The 18,306-nt window shown below is 40.4% G+C and overlaps 1 protein-coding gene across 1 annotated transcript in view; it reads right to left on the reverse strand.

Annotated features, from left to right (window-relative positions):
* Nucleotides 1-917: 917 nt before the first annotated feature.
* Nucleotides 918-18,306, reverse strand: part of LOC126480664 (neurotrimin-like) — a 336,431-nt gene continuing 319,042 nt past the window's right edge. The window contains exon 8 of the mRNA XM_050103887.1: nt 918-5,288. Within this exon, the coding sequence (XP_049959844.1) occupies nt 5,140-5,288 (149 nt within the window). The 3' untranslated portion in view covers nt 918-5,139. The remainder of the gene's footprint in view (nt 5,289-18,306) is intronic.

The following is an 18,306-nucleotide window of genomic DNA, read 5'->3' on the forward strand; positions in this document are numbered from 1 at the left end:
GGTGAGTGAAGTTCTTTTCGTACACCTCTTTGTATGGGATTATGTATTGGCATACCTTGCAAAGAAAGCATTTATACCCTTCCAGATAGAAACCTAAGGATGACAGTCCTGTACAAAGAACTTCTTGCCACATTAATTCTCGTCACTCATTGGTGAAAGTAATTGCCATGGTATTCAGTCGCATTACTTCATTGATAACGCGTCACACCTTACGTCGAAGTCACTATCTTCGTTTCAAGTTTTAGTGGTGCGCTGTATAAATCTTGCAATGCATCCATGGGTAAGTCCACTGAGTCCTTTTTCTCGGATGTTTTTCAAACACCAAACATGTATATCCCTGTCGTGAACATTTGCGTCTACAAGAAATCTCGTTAACATGAAGTTTTCAGATACATAATCGTCAAGCAGGTGAAGTTTTGAGTGCTGGTTTTTCTCCACTTTCTCTACCACTCGTAAGAATTTTAAATAGTTTATAACTTCTTGGCACATTAATTCTCGTCACTCATTGATGAAAGTAATTGCGAAGAATGATTGAGCCACAACTTGGTATTTGTTTCCAGAATACTAGCCATGTTTTTAGTTTGAGTAAAATAATTTATTCCATTTACGTGTAAGTATGTTCTGTATTTTGTAATTCTTACCATAATAAGTAACTAATAATAATTGAACCCATATTAAACCAATTAATTAACAAGTATCTAATAGCTCCTTGCGTAACAATGGCAACTATTATCTGTATTTGCTACTGAGGCTCGGCAAAATTGCAGTAATAAAATGGGCGATTCGTCAACAGATATCAAGGACGGAAAAAATGAAATACATTTTATTGGTGTGGATATGGGAAGCATAATGACAGCCTGATTTTGCACATGATGTTTCTTCTTCGAAGTCATTAGGCATAAAATTAATCTCGCATATCAGAATTCAAAATAGTTTCAATCGAAACTGAATGTTTATTTGCTTTTCATCATTCAGAAGTACAGTTCGCATACACTGATCATAACAAACATACAAACAGAATCCAGAAGGAAAAAATTTCACAATTTGTTTGCGTCCTTCTATAATGAAATTTACTTTTGGCTTAGTTACCCTGTTATAGGAGAGGTCTTTATGTACATATACACTCATCTTTATGTGTAAGACTGCTTCTACCATAGCAAACACATTGAAATATAGAAGATACGTAGTGGAGCTTGAAAACCCAAGGACAATAACTTCTGTCCAAATCAGTGAATTACGTTATTTAAATTAAGAATATTCCTGATTTTCAGTAAAAAATAAAAAGAAAAGTTTTTTAAAGATATTTATTTCCGATAACTCATCATTTATTTGATACTGAGTGTTTTGTGCTCTCTTACTCTCGATAAAATACATAATTCAGCAGAACAGGAATGAAAAGTGAAACATCTACAAAATAGCTGAAGCAAGTCTCAGGTTAGGCCGAATCACACTCAAATACATTACCGTGCTCAACAAATAATACGCGCACTAAAACATGTAAGCTGAACGTTAATTCTCTACTTCTATTACTTACCACTTCTTTATTCTATACGACTGTTTGGGAAATTGTTACATTTGTTTCACTCATAGTACCTTTGTTACAGTAACATACAAAATATAGCTTCTGTATTGCCTTTTAGAATATCTCTGTAGCTTAGATACTTAAAAAATCATTAAACACAAAACCATATTTGCGTTTAACACATTTCGTTGATTACTTTCTCGTTTTGTTTACAATTAGGAGTTGTCACAGGTTAACTCAGCTTATCCTGATTTGTCACTGGAATAGTTACTTACTTTTACTATCCGTTTACTGCAGAGGAATGTGAAAACAATATCCAGTCACAGGACAAAATAAATCGAAAAGCCATCGTGGGTTACCATGTTCGCACGGGGTCACTACATTCGGAGACGATATCCTTGATTTTGTTCTAAAAAGGACTGGACTTGCAGTTAGTCCTCAAATTAATTAATATCGGTCTTAGACGGCTTGTCCCAGACTTGTAACACCAGCCCTTTTTCTCGAAAACATTTTGTGCGCTGTCTTTCAGTTAAAATACGTTTTAGGCAAATGAACTGAATGATGAACCTCATATTGCTGGACTGCTTTAAAAATGGGAGGAAACACTGTCACCTGTAGAATTTCTAGTTGATGTTTGCATAGAGCCCTAAAAACGGAAGATATCTGTGTAGAGCCGTTTTTGGGATGTTTCGTCGAATCCAGGTTATCATGAAAACAATATTCCTGCCATTGACTAGTTGACCAATGCTTCATAAAAGAAATAACTTTGTATAATAAAGAATCCGATTGAAAAATTTATGTACCGAGAAAATAAATAAGCTCAGTTTTCAATTTTAGCAGAACTGAAGTCATGATTTTTTGAATGGAAACAAATTTCATCAGGCCAACTTCAAAAAACTTTTATAATAAAACTAGATTATTATTGAAAATATGAGCGATGTGCATGATAATATGATAATCAATTATTATTTTTGTATGAAACACTCGTTATTTCATTTATTACTATAATCAATATGTACTATAGTAGAGCAAGCATCAACGTCGGTGTATGGTAGGGAGAAGATCAACTTCGGTCCAGAAAAAACCAACCTTTGAAGCTTGGAGAGAAGAAGGATTCGTGCAAGAAACTCGTGGCTACGAGGAAAATCCATTTTGGCCTTTACACATCAAGTTAGGCCCAATGGAACAGTTCGGGAATGCGTTACCCAAAGTTTGAGCATTTCAAGGAGGTATGTGGGAAATATTCACGTAAGTTGGAAGGGAAATTGAAAAAGGGAGTGTTTGTTGGACATGACATTCAGAAGTGATGCTCGATTCCAGCTCTGAAGCAAAACTGATAGTCAGAGGCCGGAGTTGATACTGAAGGAGCTCCTTACTCATACATAGTTCTTAGGCAAGAAGACCCATGGATATTTTATCCGTATTGCAACTGATATGCTGCGAAAGTTCAAGGAGCTGGGCTGTTTGATGAGCTTCGAGATTAACGTCTGAAACTGTAACCTGCTCTTTTTTCCCTGAAAATTCCGGTGATATCAGTGAAGAAAAAGGTGAGCGCTCTCATCAAAATATTAAATTAATGGAAGAACGGTTTGAATTCAAATGCAATACCAGTGTTATGGGAGATGTGAAATAGGCGAGAAAAAACTGTATTAGATACCTGAAGGAGAAAAGAGAAAGAAAAACCTTTGTTCCTACAGAAATATTAGACCACTTTTCACTCAAATTTTTGCGAATTTTGTGATTTATATAGAAGTCACATTATGACAAAACGGTACATGATAGAAAAAATGTCAGATTTCGATTCAGTGTCCTAAAACAGAAGTTATTCCTCGCACCCAAACCTCCAGATGTCAAACAGTCAGACTGGTACCAAACGTTGTATATCGACCGAGTATCAACCAAAACTCCGATATAGTTTGTGCTTTGTGCTGCCATCCAGGAGAACGTACGAAAACGGCAAGTAATAAATATCACCTGAGCCACGGAGTACAGGAAAACCGTAACTGTGTGCCTCTGTCGTACAGAGCTACCGCGGGGGTTGTAGGTAGAGAGTTAGTTTGTCGAACCAAGGGTCTCGAGTACGAGGTATGGTCATGCTAGTTTCTGTACCGTAAAACGTGTCGAACAGTTATATAGGACATCGTGCTCCAGATGTGTGGAAGGACTGTTCTAAATTTATAGCAGCGTTCTATTGGCAGTCCGATTTCGCTTCTTTCATTTGAAAGTAGCTAATCTATAGTGTACATTTGTAGTCTCAACAACTAACCTGTAGTACACATTAGTAGTTTCACAGAATAAACATAAAGAATCGAACAGATGAATAAGGAAACAGTTGCATCACACATGCCGAAATATTAATAATAATGATAATAATAATAATAACAAAAAGAAGAAAAAGAAGATTTATTTTAATTACCATTGCTACTTCCGCACGTCTGATGCAGTTACACCTTTATTCTTCTGTTATGATTTTTTGTGTATTCTGAGAAACTACGACGAATATACAGTATAGGTTTGCTACTTTCAAATAAACGAAGCGAGTGTGGACTGCCAATCGAGCACTGCTATAAATTGCGAACAGTCCATTCACACGTCAGGGACATGTTGTCCTATATAACAGTTTGATACTTACTGCGGTACAGAAACTGGCATGTCCAGGCCTCGGAATCGCGACCCTTGGTACGACAAACTAACTCTCTACCGATATCCCCTCGGGAGCTCTGCACGACAGACGAACACAGCTTCGCTTTTTCTGTACTCCGTGGGTCAGATGTTACTTATTACTTACGTTCTCCTGGATGACAGCACGCAGCACAAAATATATGGGGATTTTGGTTGATACTCAGTCGATATACGAAGTTTGGTACCGATATGAGTGTCTGAAATCTGGAGGTTTAGGTGCTAGCAAAAATAATTAAAATGTTGCTTTCGTTGGCCTGTGTTTGTTATGAGAAAGAATGTAGATTACACAAAAAAAATACGGTTTTCTCGTATATGTGTGCCATGTTCCATTTTAGAATCACGTCCTAGTTTATCCAGTTTAGGGGAGATGGTGTGCAATGTGAGGTTCACAATTCATTTCGTCCTTGAATGCTTTCCTAAAACGTATTCTGGCAGCAGTAAGAAGTTCGTCCACAACGTTTCCGAGGAAAATGACCGATATGGTAGGTAGGGGAGGAGAGAAAGGGTTTTGTTACGTACACTTTTGGCATTACAGTAGAGCAAAAGACATCTCTTGATGCTGGAAGTCACATCAGTGAGTATATTTACTGAGCTCGAATTGTTCTTCTTTCCGCTAAGAAAGTGTTCTCCAGTCTACGAAAGAACCACAGTTGTCTTAATCGTCTCACACATCTAAGTAGCGTGTCTAGCACTCGTACTACTAGTCGGGCAGCTTGTTACGCCGTCCGCAGACGGACACAGTCTTCGTCTGATACGGCGTCGGATGGGCGGCCGCCCGTCGACCAGATGGCGGTCGAGCCGGCGCTACGGTGCTCGCGGCCTAGCGCTGCCGTGGTGGTGCCAAAGCGGGGTCGTGATCCTGGTCGTGGTCGTTGTGGCGCGGTGCTGGGGGAGGGTCGTGCTGGCGGGAGGCTGTCGCGGGCGGCGGCGCCCTCTTACGGCGGCGGCGGCGGCAGCGGGAGAGGAAACAGGCGGGCCGTGGACAGCGCAGTCACCAGCAGCAGCAGCGGCAGCGGGGCGCCGCCGGGAGTCGACGCCGAGCCTCCGGGCGGCGCGTCGCGCAGCCGCTCGCGCACCTTCATGTCTGCCGGAGAGACAAAACATCCCAAAATGGCTAGGGCTTTAGTGGGCACTTGTTGACAAAGACTTGATACGGGCAAGTCTTCAGATCCATATTGTATACCGATAAGGTACCTTTCAGATTACGCTGATACAATAGCTCCCTTCTTAGCAATCATATACAACCGCTCGCTCACCGATAGATCTGTACCTACAGATTGGAAAATTGCGCAGGTCGCACCAGTGTTTAAGAAGGGTAGTAGGAATAATCCATTGAACCACAGACCTATATCATTGACGTCGGTTTGCAGTAGGGTTTTGGAGCATATACTCTATTCAAACATTATGAATCACCTCGAAGGGAACGATCTATTGGTACGTAATCAGCATGGTTTCAGAAAACATCGTTCTTGTGCAACGCAGCTAGCTCTTTATTCGCACGAAGTAATGGCCGCTATTGATGCCGTATTTCTATATTTCCGGAAAGCTTTTGACACCTTTCCTCACAAGCGACTTCTAATCGAGCTGCGGGCCTATGGGGTATCGTCTCAGTTGTGCGACTGGATTCGTGATTTCCTGTCAGGAAGGTCGCAATTCGTAGTAATAGACGGCAAATCATCGAGTAAAATTGAAGTGGTATCAGGTGTTCCCCAGGGAAGCGTCCTGGGACCTCTGCTGTTCCTGATCTATATAAATGACCTGGGTGACAATCTGAGCAGTTCTCTTAGGTTGTTCGCATATGATGCTGTAATTTACCGTCTAGTAAGGTCATCCGAGGACCAGTATCAGTTGCAAAGCGATTTAGAAAAGATTGCTGTATGGTGTGGCAGGTGGCAGTGGACGCTAAATAACGAAAAGTGTGAGGTCATCCACATGAGTTCCAAAAGAAATCCGTTGGAATTCGATTACTCTATAGATACTACAATTCTCAAGGCTGTCAATTCAACTAAGTACCTGGGTGTTAAAATTACGAACAACTTCAGTTGGAAAGACCACATAGATAATATTGCGGTGAAGGCGAACCAAAGGTTGCGTTTCGTTGGCAGGACACTTAGAAGATGCAACAAGTATACTAAAGAGACAGCTTACACTACACTCGTTCGTCATCTGTTAGAATATTGCTGCCCGGTGTGGGATCCTTACCAGGTGGGATTGACGGAGGACATTGAAAGGGTGTCGAAAGGGTGCAAAAAAGTGCAGCTCGTTTTGTATTATCACGTAATAGGGGAGAGAGTGTGGCAGATTGATACGCGAGTTGGGATGGAAGTCATTAAAGCAAAGACGTTTTTCGTCGGCGAGATCTATTTACGAAATTTCAGTCACCAACTTTCTCTTCCGAATGCGAAAATATTTTGTTGAGCCCAACCTACATACGTAGGAATGATCATTAAAATAAAATAAGAGAAATCAGAGTTCGAACAGAAAGGTTTTGGTGTTCGTTTTTCCCGCGCGCTGTTCGGGAGTGGAATGGTAGGGAGATAGTATGATTGTTCAAAAATGGCTCTGAGCACTATGGGACTCAACTGCTGAGGTCATTAGTCCCCTAGAACTTAGAACTAGTTAAACCTAACTAACCTAAGGACATCACAAATATCCATGCCCGAGGCAGGATTCGAACCTGCGACCGTAGCGGTCTTGCGGTTCCAGACTGCAGCGCCTTTAACATAGTATGATTGTGATTCGATGAACCCTCTGCCAAGCACTTAAATGTGAATTGCAGAGTAATCATGTAGATTTAGATGTCTGTTGGCTTCTGTCTGGAGCTGATGGAGGGTGGTGGATGAGGATGAAGCTTTGACAATGCCTACCACTTGTACTGGCGAAACTCAGAGAAACTGTCAGAAAAACGTCGGCCAAAAGAACCCGAGGTAGAAGCCAACAGGTAATCTGTAGACAAGAGATTGCACCAACTAAACGTTAAAAGACGTCATGGCTACGCTAAGGCTGTCTTGTTTGAATAAGAAGGTATATTCGTCACTGCTGACCAGTTTCGGTTACAATGTTCGCAGGAGAGCTTCTGTAAAGTTTGGAAGGTAGGAATCGAGATACTGGCAGAAGTAAAGCCGTGAGTAGTGCTTGGGTAGCTCAGTTGGTAGAGCACTTGGCCGCGCAAGGCAAAGGTCCCGAGTTCGAGTCTCGGTCCGGCACACAGTCTTAACCTGCCAGGAAGTTTCATATCAGCGCACACTCCGCTGCAGAGTGAAAATCTCATTCTACAATGTCATTATTGCATGCGACGTGCAATTACGAATATGCCAGTAAACCGCCGATTCTTTAAGAATCGCACTCCATGTATAAAGCAGCTTCAAAACTGTAATTACTTTACAAATGAGTTAAAGTGTTACTTACTTGACGTGAAGCATGTGAAGGAGAAAAAGTTTTGAAAAGCTCTGAAATTACGTTTAAAATTTGTTGAAAGTAGCTACTGCTCTCGTTCTGAAACAGTGGATGAATATAATCTGGGTAATCTACATCTACATCCACATGGATACTCTGCAAATCACATTTAAGTGCCTGGCAGAGGGTTCATTGTACCACCTTCACAATTGTACCAATCTCGTATAGTGCGTGGAAAGAATGAACACCTATATCTTTCCGTACGAGCTCTGATTTCCCCTATTTTATCGTGGTGATCGTTCCGCCCTATGTAGGTCGGTGTCAACAAAATATGTTTGCATTTGGAGGAGAAAGGTGGTGATTGGAATTTCACGATAAGATTCCGTCGCAACGAAAAACGCCTATCTTTTAATGATTTCCAGCCCAAATCCTGTATCATTTCTGTGACACTCTCTCCCATATTTTTCGATAATACGAAACGTGCTGCCTTTCTTTGAACTTTTTTGATGTACTCCGTCAATCCTATCTGGTAAGGATCCCCCACCGCGCAGCAGTATCCTAAAAGTGGACGGATAAGCGTAGTGTAGGCAGTCTCCTTAGTAGGTCTGTTACATTTTCTAAGTGTCCGACGCCAATAAAACGCAGCCTTTGGTGAGCCTTCGCGATCTGAAATCCCTTGTCAGTAGCACTCAGCACTTCATGTGAATAAAGAGCTAGTTGTGTTTCACAGGAACGATGTTTTTTAAACCCTTGCTGACTGTGTCAATAGACCGTTTACTTCGAGGTAATTCACAATGTTCGAACACAATACATGTTTTAAATCCTGCTTCATATCGACGTTAACGATATAGGCCTGTAATTTAGTGGATTACTCCTACTATCTTTCTTGAATATTGGTGTGACCTGTGTAACTTTCCAGTCTTTGGGTACGGATCTTTCGTCGAGCGAACTGTTGTATATGATGTTAAGCAGAAGCTGGTTCTTCACGCATCTCAATGTTTATAACGTAATATCTCCAGAACTATGTGTCCTACAATGATATAACTTTGGAGATACATTCAGTGAGATAGACTTGAGGGGAAAAAAGAAAAAGACCATGAACCACGAAGGAATTAGCCGAACGGAACGGAAATCGGTTTCTTTGAAACTGTATGATTTTCTTAAAGAGAAAGAGCTTTGCAAATTGAGTAACTCAGTAAGGCTGTAGTCCACCTCTGGTGATTATGTAAGTGGTTATTTGTCTTGGCATTGATTCATAGACATAGTTCCTGAGTTGTCGTCAGGGAGACTTCCGTAGAGCGGTCGATAGTCGTTTATTTGTTTTAAAAGCTAGTGACCGCTTGTTGGCGTTAGTCATCCAGTCAGTCAGGCAGCAGTAGCCGGCCAAGACACAAGCAGCAACAGAGAAGTAACCGATATTGTGACTTTTACGCGTTCCTAACCAGGAGGGAATTTCATAATATCTGTTTGCTTTAACAGTTTAGTTTCTTGAGTTTCTGCGTGCTAGTTTAATGTTTAATAGGTGCAAATGGCTCTGAGCACTATGGGACTTAACATCTATGGTCATCAGTCCCCTAGAACTTAGAACTACTTAAACCTAACTAACCTAAGGACAGCACACAACACCCAGCCATCACGAGGCAGAGAAAATCCCTGACCCCGCCGGGAATCAAACCCGGGAACCCGGGCGTGGGAAGCGAGAACGCTACCGCACGACCACGAGATGCGGGCAATGTTTAATAGCCACAGTTCGCAGTTGGGTAGCAAATAGTATGGTACTGTGTTGAACTGTAACTTTGTGACACGTATTGTAATATTTTGGCAATTGACGTCTGATGCTGCTGAGTTCTAGTGCCTGTTGCCTTCTCAGACGGAAAAAAAACTGACTGATATTTCATTGGTATTCTGGATATTCATTGTTATTATGTATTTCATTTCTTATTTTTAAACTAATGCAGATTTCAAATTTGATCTAGAGGTAGAACACAACTCGAACTGGTTTGAGGAATTATCCCGGTATTATCTTGCAGCGACTAGGCAAAACTACATTTTCCTCATGGTAGAAACGCATGCGGGTGAAGCTACCCAATATGCAAAAGCTATCAATTGGCTGCTGCCTGTCAGTCACCTGCTAGGTTAGCACAGACAACAGTCTTCAACGCAACCGGCTTTCGACAGGTCTCTTGACTTTGAAGTGGCCCATGACGTTCCAAAATAGTGTTGTCGAGTGTCACGTGACCGCCAAAAGTAGACAGTTTGCAGAGAAGACCATTATCAGAACTCAGAACTTTCGTCAAGCTTAAGACTTCCGCTGAAAAGAGCGTTGGGACTTCTCTAATGGTCTGAAGTTGGTTTTTGAGCATCAAAAGAGAACCATGAACCTACGCTCCTGTATCGTTGGCGAATACTTTGGCAGATTATCATTCTTCTGATGGTGTAAGTTCGACGTATAGAGTGTTACTACACACCATGGACATGTAGATTCATTTATGCAATGTATGTATCTTTTTTCTCCTGATTAATAATTAATTGTGTGTTAGGAAAAGACAACAGGATAGCCTAACAAAAATAACGCGAGTGAGCAATACACACGAAAGCCCATACCCAGAACTATTTACGTCATTCACAATTGTTAATGACTCAAACCGACGCTGTAACGATAGTGTCCATGAATGTGAGTGCGTGTTTGTGTGTGTGTATGTGTGTGTGTGTGTGTGTTTTTCATGTCAAGGGGTGGGAGGAGGAGCAGGGAAGGTGTGAGCAATAATTTTTTTCTCTGAAGTTCGAAGTGGTGTGCTTCAACGCTTCTGAATCCCTGAAAACGTGAGTGTAGACAACGCTTGTTTCTCTTTTATATGCGTTGTACTAGAAGTTACAGTGCTCATCTTCCTTTTGCTTAGTACTTTAGTGGTAGTGGATATCCACAATTTATTATCAGAAAATAATAACATATTTAACACATTGACTGCCGTGGTATAGTTGGGTTACCGACCCCTTGGGGCCATTTACTTCATTTACTTTTTTTCAATATCCTGTTTTAGTTTGCTCCAAGTACACTTGTTAAGTGCAAATAAAGTGAAAATATGGCATTTTAGTACCTTTCATTAAATTTTTTGTGTTGGTTACGTATGATTCACATGGTCCCAGTGTAAAGGTACCAGGTGTGTCATTTTCTATGTCGCTAATAATTTTAGGTTTGTGCTCCTGTCAGTTTTTCATTTCACAGCATTATTTGTGTACAGTTCCATTATTGCTTTCCTGCATTGTTGCTACAGTCTTTATTCAGTGTTGTTTGCTCCGTAACAAAGTGATATTGTGGCAGAAGAAAAGTCTCATAGAAGTTATGAAGATGAACAAAGGCATGTGCAGCAGCTTTTAGATTAAGTTATGGACATAAGTGATGAAGATTCTGTCTTTATTTGGTAATAGCTCAGACGAATTTTTACCAGAGGAGACCAGAAACGAAACTGGAAGTTCTGGTGGTAGTATCACATCAGTGAAGGTAGGAAGAAGAGTTTTATGTCCACATTCAGTCAAAGAACCAGACTTCACAGCTGTAAAAACCAGGCAACAAAGCACCTCTAACCGTGTTAGTGCCATAACTACTGCAGTTGGTTCAGGTTCAATTGAAGTAAGTGTAATATCAAAAAGTTCTGAAGACGAAGATGACACACTCAGAACAAATTCTAATGAGAATGTCTAGGGGCCAGTTACGGGTAAAAATATGGAAAACTTTACATTTATTCATTTCAGTTCTGGTGTAAATGCTTCTTTTGCACTAACTGTCAAAGGCAAGACACCATACGATTTCTTCAAATATTTTGTAACTGATGAAATTTTAGAATGTGTGACTCAACAAACTAATTCCTACGCAAAACAAGTCTTAGAAAGTCAGTCAGAAAATGTTAATTCACGACTGAAAAAGTGGACTGATGTCAGCAAAACTGAAATTGAACAATTTTTAGGATTTTTGTTATGGATGTCACTAAATGTAAAACCGAGGATTCCAAATTGGTTAAGAAATATGCTCTATCAGAAAAATGTAAAAAATGTTATACCACGCAACCGTTTTGAACTGCTTTTATGTATGTGACATTTATCCGATAACAACCAGTGCCCTCCGGGAAACCGCGTATTCAAAATTCAACCTCTTATTGATAAATTACTGCAGAGATTTAAAAGTGCAGTTCTGCCGGAGAAAGAAGTTTGCATTGACGAAACACTTGTGCCATTTCGAGGAAGACTAAGTTTCATTCAGTATATAAAGAATAAGCGCCATAAATTCGGAATTAAATTGTTCATATTTTGTCTAAAGGGTGGCTACACCTGGAATATGGAAGTTTACTCCGGGAAGAATGCGAATCCTGGGGTTCCTCTTGCCACATCTGTTGTTATGAGCCTTATGAGTGGATTACTGAATGAGGGCAGAATCTTATATACAGACAATTTTTACACAAGTATTCATATAGCACACCAGCTTCTTGAACAATCAACACATTCAGTTGGTACTCGAAGATCGAACAGAAAATTGAATCCTCAAGATGCTGTGCAGGCAAAACTGAAGAAGGGGGAACACAAAGCAAAGGAAAGTACCACAGGTGTAGTAGTACTGACACAGAAAGATAAGAGGGGTATTCTGATGCTGAGTGTTCATGGAGAAGAAGAAGCAGAAGTTCAAACCAGGAAGGGCACAAAGAAAAAACCAGCAATGATAACTGACTATAATCAGTCAAAGTCTTTTATAGATCTTTCTGACCAAATGAAATCGTACTCGCATTGTCTAAGGCGGGGTGTGAAATGGTACAGGAAGCTTGCAATTGAATTGTTGGCAGGGTCCGCACTGGTAAATGCTCATGTGATTTGCCGATACATCAACAACAAGAAGATCTCAATCACAGAATTCAAAGAGGAAGTGACTTTGAGACTACTCCATACAGAAGATGCCGATGAGCCTGAGACATCTCTCACCAAAGCTACCGCGTTACCTGCAGATTGTACACTTGTGAGCATGGGAGCAGCCAGACGTAGGTGTACCGTGTGCTATAAAAAATGAAGAATGAATTTGAACGAGAGAAAGCTGTCAATAAACGCAAACAAACTGCATGGAAATGTAAAAATTGAGACTCATATTGTTGCGTAGTGCTTTTTCATAAAGCACAGTGCATACAGGTGTTAGAGAAACAAAGTGGAATAAACATAAATTTTTCAGTTTCATTGTTGTTTCAATTAGAGTTAAAGAATGTAAATAAAACTGTATGTGATTTGCAATCTACTGTGTAAGTAATATGTCAAACTAAATAATACATAAATAATAAAAAGAAGAAAAGTCCAATACGACTGAGCCATGTGAGTAATATATAACTCACGAATTCAAACGTCAATAACTACTTTTGAGCTCTTGAAAACCGTGGGTCAAGAACATCATTTGTTACTGGGACGATAACCTACTATAACAAGAAGTCACAGCATGCTCCTGTGAGTTACAAATGTACCACAGAGCTTTAAATGGAAAAATGTCCGTGAGTTGTATTTACTTCACGTCGTCCGACGAGAACACTTACTGTGAGTTATATTTAACTCACGTGGCAGTCAATGTGTTAAAATGTTCTCTTTTAGAATGATGGCTTCACGTACTCCAAACCGTTATTTGCTATGAAGGTATATTTATTTAGTACAGCGATTAGTACTGTCTGTGGTGAAATGTTGAAGTGTTGACATTAATACTAATATTCTGAAGCATGAAAGGAAGACGTTTTGGCAGCCTCATGTGTTTGAAGTAGTATGAGGCGCGTTACAGCTGCCCTATATTTTTGTAAATGAAAAAACTATTGTGGCCTCCAGTCTGGTGTATACTCTTCAATTTGGCGGCACTTCGGCACCTTGCGTATTAACTGCATTACTTATTTATTGAACCAGCTTCTCACTTGGTCTCACGAGTGGAACTCGTTCCAGAACTTTCGACGACTGAAAAATACGAGCATCAGGAACGCAACAATTGTCGAAGACCACACTGGGGCGGCGATTTTGAATTTCCGGGACGGAAGGAGACATGATATGCATGATTTAGAGAACATACCCAAGTTGGTCAGTTATTTTTGTTCTTTAAAAATTACCGCTAACTACGGAACCGCTATTGCTTTTACAAGTTTAAATTACCGACAGTGTAACAATGTCAGAATATTTTATAAAGAAGATTGTCCCATTAATGACAGTTTCGTTCAGCTTAAAGAAAAACTGTTAAATACGATGAAGTGAGCGGAAAATGGTAACTAGATGTTACACTGAGTTCAATCATGACAAATAAAAGGAATTATTTTAATTATTGATGTTACATTTTTCCCAATTTTAACGTCCTGTGAACAAATAATTTTTAGCAAAGATCAGTGTGCATGGTGGAAGCTTCATTACAAATTTCCCTTTTTTCCTTCTTGTTTAGGGACCGATGACCGTAGCAGTCTGGTCCCTTTAATCCCCCAAACCAACCAACCTTCTTGTTTTGCGTACATTTCATTCTCGTACCGGTTTTTTCCTAAAATGCTTTTATTCATTATCGCTTTGTTTTTCGTATTCTAACGACGTGAGTGTGGAGTCATTGCGGAAATCAATTTCATTAGAATTTTCTTTTTTAAGTAAGGCGTACCTCTCTATTTCTTACCAAGGAGTTTATCAGACTGGATACAATAACAATTTCAAAATGCGGGATGGAAGTAAACGGACGGAAATTTTACGATCCTTCCTCTTAATTAAGGAGAAAACTTAATACACGTTTTACTTTCACGCGCAAAGCCGCTGCGGCGGCGCTGGCGCAAAATTCCTTTCTTTAAGTATCCTCGTGGCTTAAAAACAACGGAGAATAAAATTAGCATATAGATTATCTTAATTCCCTGAAATTAATTTTTCCTGCTCAGATTCAGGGAAAATGAATTTCGACAAATCGCTTAGAACATAGCGAGACTATACGTATTCGTTAAATAATTAGTTCCTGCTATTCTTCAGAACTGAAGACAGATGGTGGAAAGAATTTTTAAACGTCGTCGTAAAGGATAATCTTGTTTATTTGAAGAATATGATGTTACAAAAATTGACATGTCATTTTACTAAATCCTGAGCCTTAGAACATTGATAATAAATTGAACACGGGCAGTGGCAATATAACAATGAATTACTGAACACTGGCGACATCTGAAGATATAATTGAGTAGATTCTGTTTCTACGTGTTATTAATATTTATTGTGTTTGTATTTATTTGAAAGCGTTTGAGGGTGAAGAAATCACTAAATATTTAACCTTAATTTTCTGCTTTCAGAATTTTCAGATAGACACAGAACCACGGAATCGTCCGGAAACTGTATTATAGAATAAATGCTATTATAGACAATAAATTACATTTTTTTGAGTTAAATAATGCAAAATGTCAGTTAGATCGAAGTTTTTCTAGGGAATCATGAAGAGATTCGTAAATTCATTCTTCATTGTTCGACAGCAGAATTTATTTATTTGTAGTCTTCTTTTCAATAAAGGAATAAATTTTTATGAGATATCCGACCAATTTGTTTTCATAGTAGAAATTCTTTCCTCAAATCCCATGTGATGACGGTGGCAAGTCTCTTCTGTAACTTAAGAATATTTTGAACGTAAGAAATCTAAATCCCTTAGTAAAGAGATGCCCTCCATATCATTTTCTCAAATTTTTTTGGTGTCGCATCTCTTAAAAATAATGTGTGATACACAATTATTTTTTAACATGCACCCATTGATGTCTTAGTATTTCATATGGTTTGTCGCTGTCTTGACATGTCCTTTTATCTCTGTCTAATCTCCACTGCACTAGCCTTGGTAAGCTATTTCAATTATTTTAATCTCTGTCTGTCTCCAATAATTTTCTACTCTACTGATCCTCACATTGACTTGGTTAACTGTTCCGTACCGCCTTTCATATTGCCTGCACCACACTTTGATAAAGCTAACAAATCTGCAATGCCGAACCATGTAGACGAAACAGAGGACATTGTTGCAATAGATGACAATCTTCAAGTACTGAACACTTCAGAGAAGAGCTGAGCAAGGGACATCTTGGAGGAAACGAAAATCTTCATTCACGGCCAAAAGTGGAGAAACGAGATCCTAAACGAAATTGCAGATTTCGAGTACTCACGTTTCTTCACCAAAATCAGTTCAGTAGTGTTCAGATGGAAAACATGTAACGATTAAGAATATGCACAGAGTGTGTTCCAATATCAAATCTTACTAATTCTTAAAAATAATCTCTATGTTGTCGTTATTAACATTCGATTGTCACGGTCTCTCTCAATGTGATAATATATTTCGCCGCACAACGTCAGAGGTGCGTCAGCAAGGTATGCAGAACACAAAGAAAGTGACGGATAACACCAGAATCGACACATCGATAGTTAAATCGAAACAAGCTTTGTTTCGACCGACACCTTGTTTCTGCTGCACAGTAAAGTTGATGGCGTTTTTTAAAGTGCCCTTTGCTTGGTTGTAAATAATGACTAGCAAGAACCTAGGAGTCGTAGCAATTGAGGTAACAAAACACACAACGAGAAGACAGCCTTTTCATCATGAACAAAGTAAGTGATTATTTAAATTTTTTATTTGAACAGCAAACCAGTAAGAGTAATGAATATTACCTTATATTAGGTTATCCTTCTTTTGCTCCACAGGATGGTCAAAGCACAAGGTTATCCTTCTTTTGCTCCACAGGATGGTCAAAGCACATGACGAGAATATAAGGATTCACTTTAGTATCTACATAAAATTTTGTCAAACTGTTTTTGTATTCGCATGGGTAGCCTGAAGATGTGATCTTTAACTCTGAACATGTTGCAGTGGATATTTGGGGCTTGGAATCCATGCGCAGCTGCTAGGGAAAGAGTGCTGGTCCCAAAAATTTCCCGCACCGTTGTGCAGACATCGCTTTTGTCCGAAGAGGCGAAAAACAGTCTGTCTAGATCTACCAGTTTGGCGTTTCTGGCCGCAGAAAGGACAGGGGTGCAGGCGAGAAAGTAGGTCGCCTGGTCGAGGCGTTTCGACAGCGTTACAAATGCCAGTTCTGTATAGAGATGGCGGCCAAAAAAATCTACGAGTTTCCATGTTCGCGTCGGACCGAATGCTGCAGACGGAGCTCTCAGGTTGTGCCGTTCCTCTGCCTGCTGACTTTTTTGGGACGCCTCGGGCCTTCAGAAGAATTTTAGAATGGAACGCAATATCTATGGCGGCTCTGAAATGATCTATATTTGGACGCAAAAGAATTTCTCTTAGTTTAGCTGAGGCCCCTGGTCGGACTTGCTGTAACGTTTGGCCCATCAAGATAATGGTCTCTGTGATAAATTGGTTGTTCACTTTAGGCCCAAACGAAAACTCTCTAAACACACTGCCTAAAGATGCTATGGGTAACACAATTCGGGATCGTATCTTCTTTCCCTCCCTCTGCAGAAATTTACGAGTCAGTGATTGACTGCTTCTCCAGCAGGAAAAAGAATGTTATTAACTTTGGTTAGAAGTGGTCTGGAGGTTGAAGCTATAGGGGAAAGCGGAGAGGAAGAGGCAGGAGAAAAAAATGGTTCAAATGGCTCTGAGCACTATGGGACTTAACATCTATGGTCATCAGTCCCCTAGAACTTAGAACTACTTAAACCTAACTAACCTAAGGACATCACACAACACCCAGTCATCACGAGGCAGAGAAAATCCCTGACCCCGCCGGGAATCGAACCCGGGCGTGGGAAGCGAGAACGCTACCGCACGACCACGAGCTGCGGACAAGAGGAAGGAGTGAGAGAAGATAGACCGAAGGAATTAACCTCAAAGGAAATGAAGAAATTAGTCTCTAAGGAGACGAAGGAGATAAGGATGGTAGCTGAACGGGTTGTTGAAAGTACAGAGCAGGCTAAGAAGGAAGTCATGGGTGTTACCGGAGAGGCACAAAAGTCAAGAAAACATCAAAAGAGACGTGAGAGGCCGCGAACGAGGCAAAACGGATGCTAGAGCGGCAAGATTAGTAGCCCTAGGTGCACCCAAGGACGCTTTGCAAGTAAAACACTTCAAAACCGAAATGTTCAAAACTAAAAAGGTTTTTGCCATGCTCCAAAACAGGGAAAGTGGATCATCCAGGAAACGCAGGAAAAAATTAGCGAGAACGTACAGCGCATCGAACAGATTGAGAACAAACAGGCAGAAATATCAGAGGTCAAAGAAGAGCTGATTCGGATCATTTCACAGAAAACGAGCCAGCAAAATACGTGCAGCAAGCACATGAGCGGGTTGCGCAATTAGAAGCACAATCTGGTACGGCAGCACTCCCTCGTGAGCATGGTAGGAGAGAAGAGCATGTATTACGACATTTCCATACGCAGTATGAGGCTACATCACCTGCACAACGGCGAATGCCGCAGAACACGTCAGCCGCCACAGGGTGCACGACAGAGCGCGCTCCTTCAGTGAAGCAAACTACGGCAGAAACCGAACGAGAGCACAATTGTGTGGTCTTCAGCGAACGGAACCCTTATTCCATGAATATGACGACACAAGAGCAGGCCTTAACAGTGCACAGGGATCGTTGGGATAGCAATTTGTGGAGACACGTGCTGCAGAAACATAAACATTTCTTATCTATTCAAAATAGGGAAAATTCGTTTGCAGGAAATGGCGAAGCCGGCCAGTGTGGCCGAATGGTTCTACTCGC

The sequence above is a fragment of the Schistocerca serialis genome, chromosome 5 (genome assembly GCF_023864345.2).
Source record: "Schistocerca serialis cubense isolate TAMUIC-IGC-003099 chromosome 5, iqSchSeri2.2, whole genome shotgun sequence".
Classification (NCBI taxonomy): domain Eukaryota; kingdom Metazoa; phylum Arthropoda; class Insecta; order Orthoptera; family Acrididae; genus Schistocerca; species Schistocerca serialis.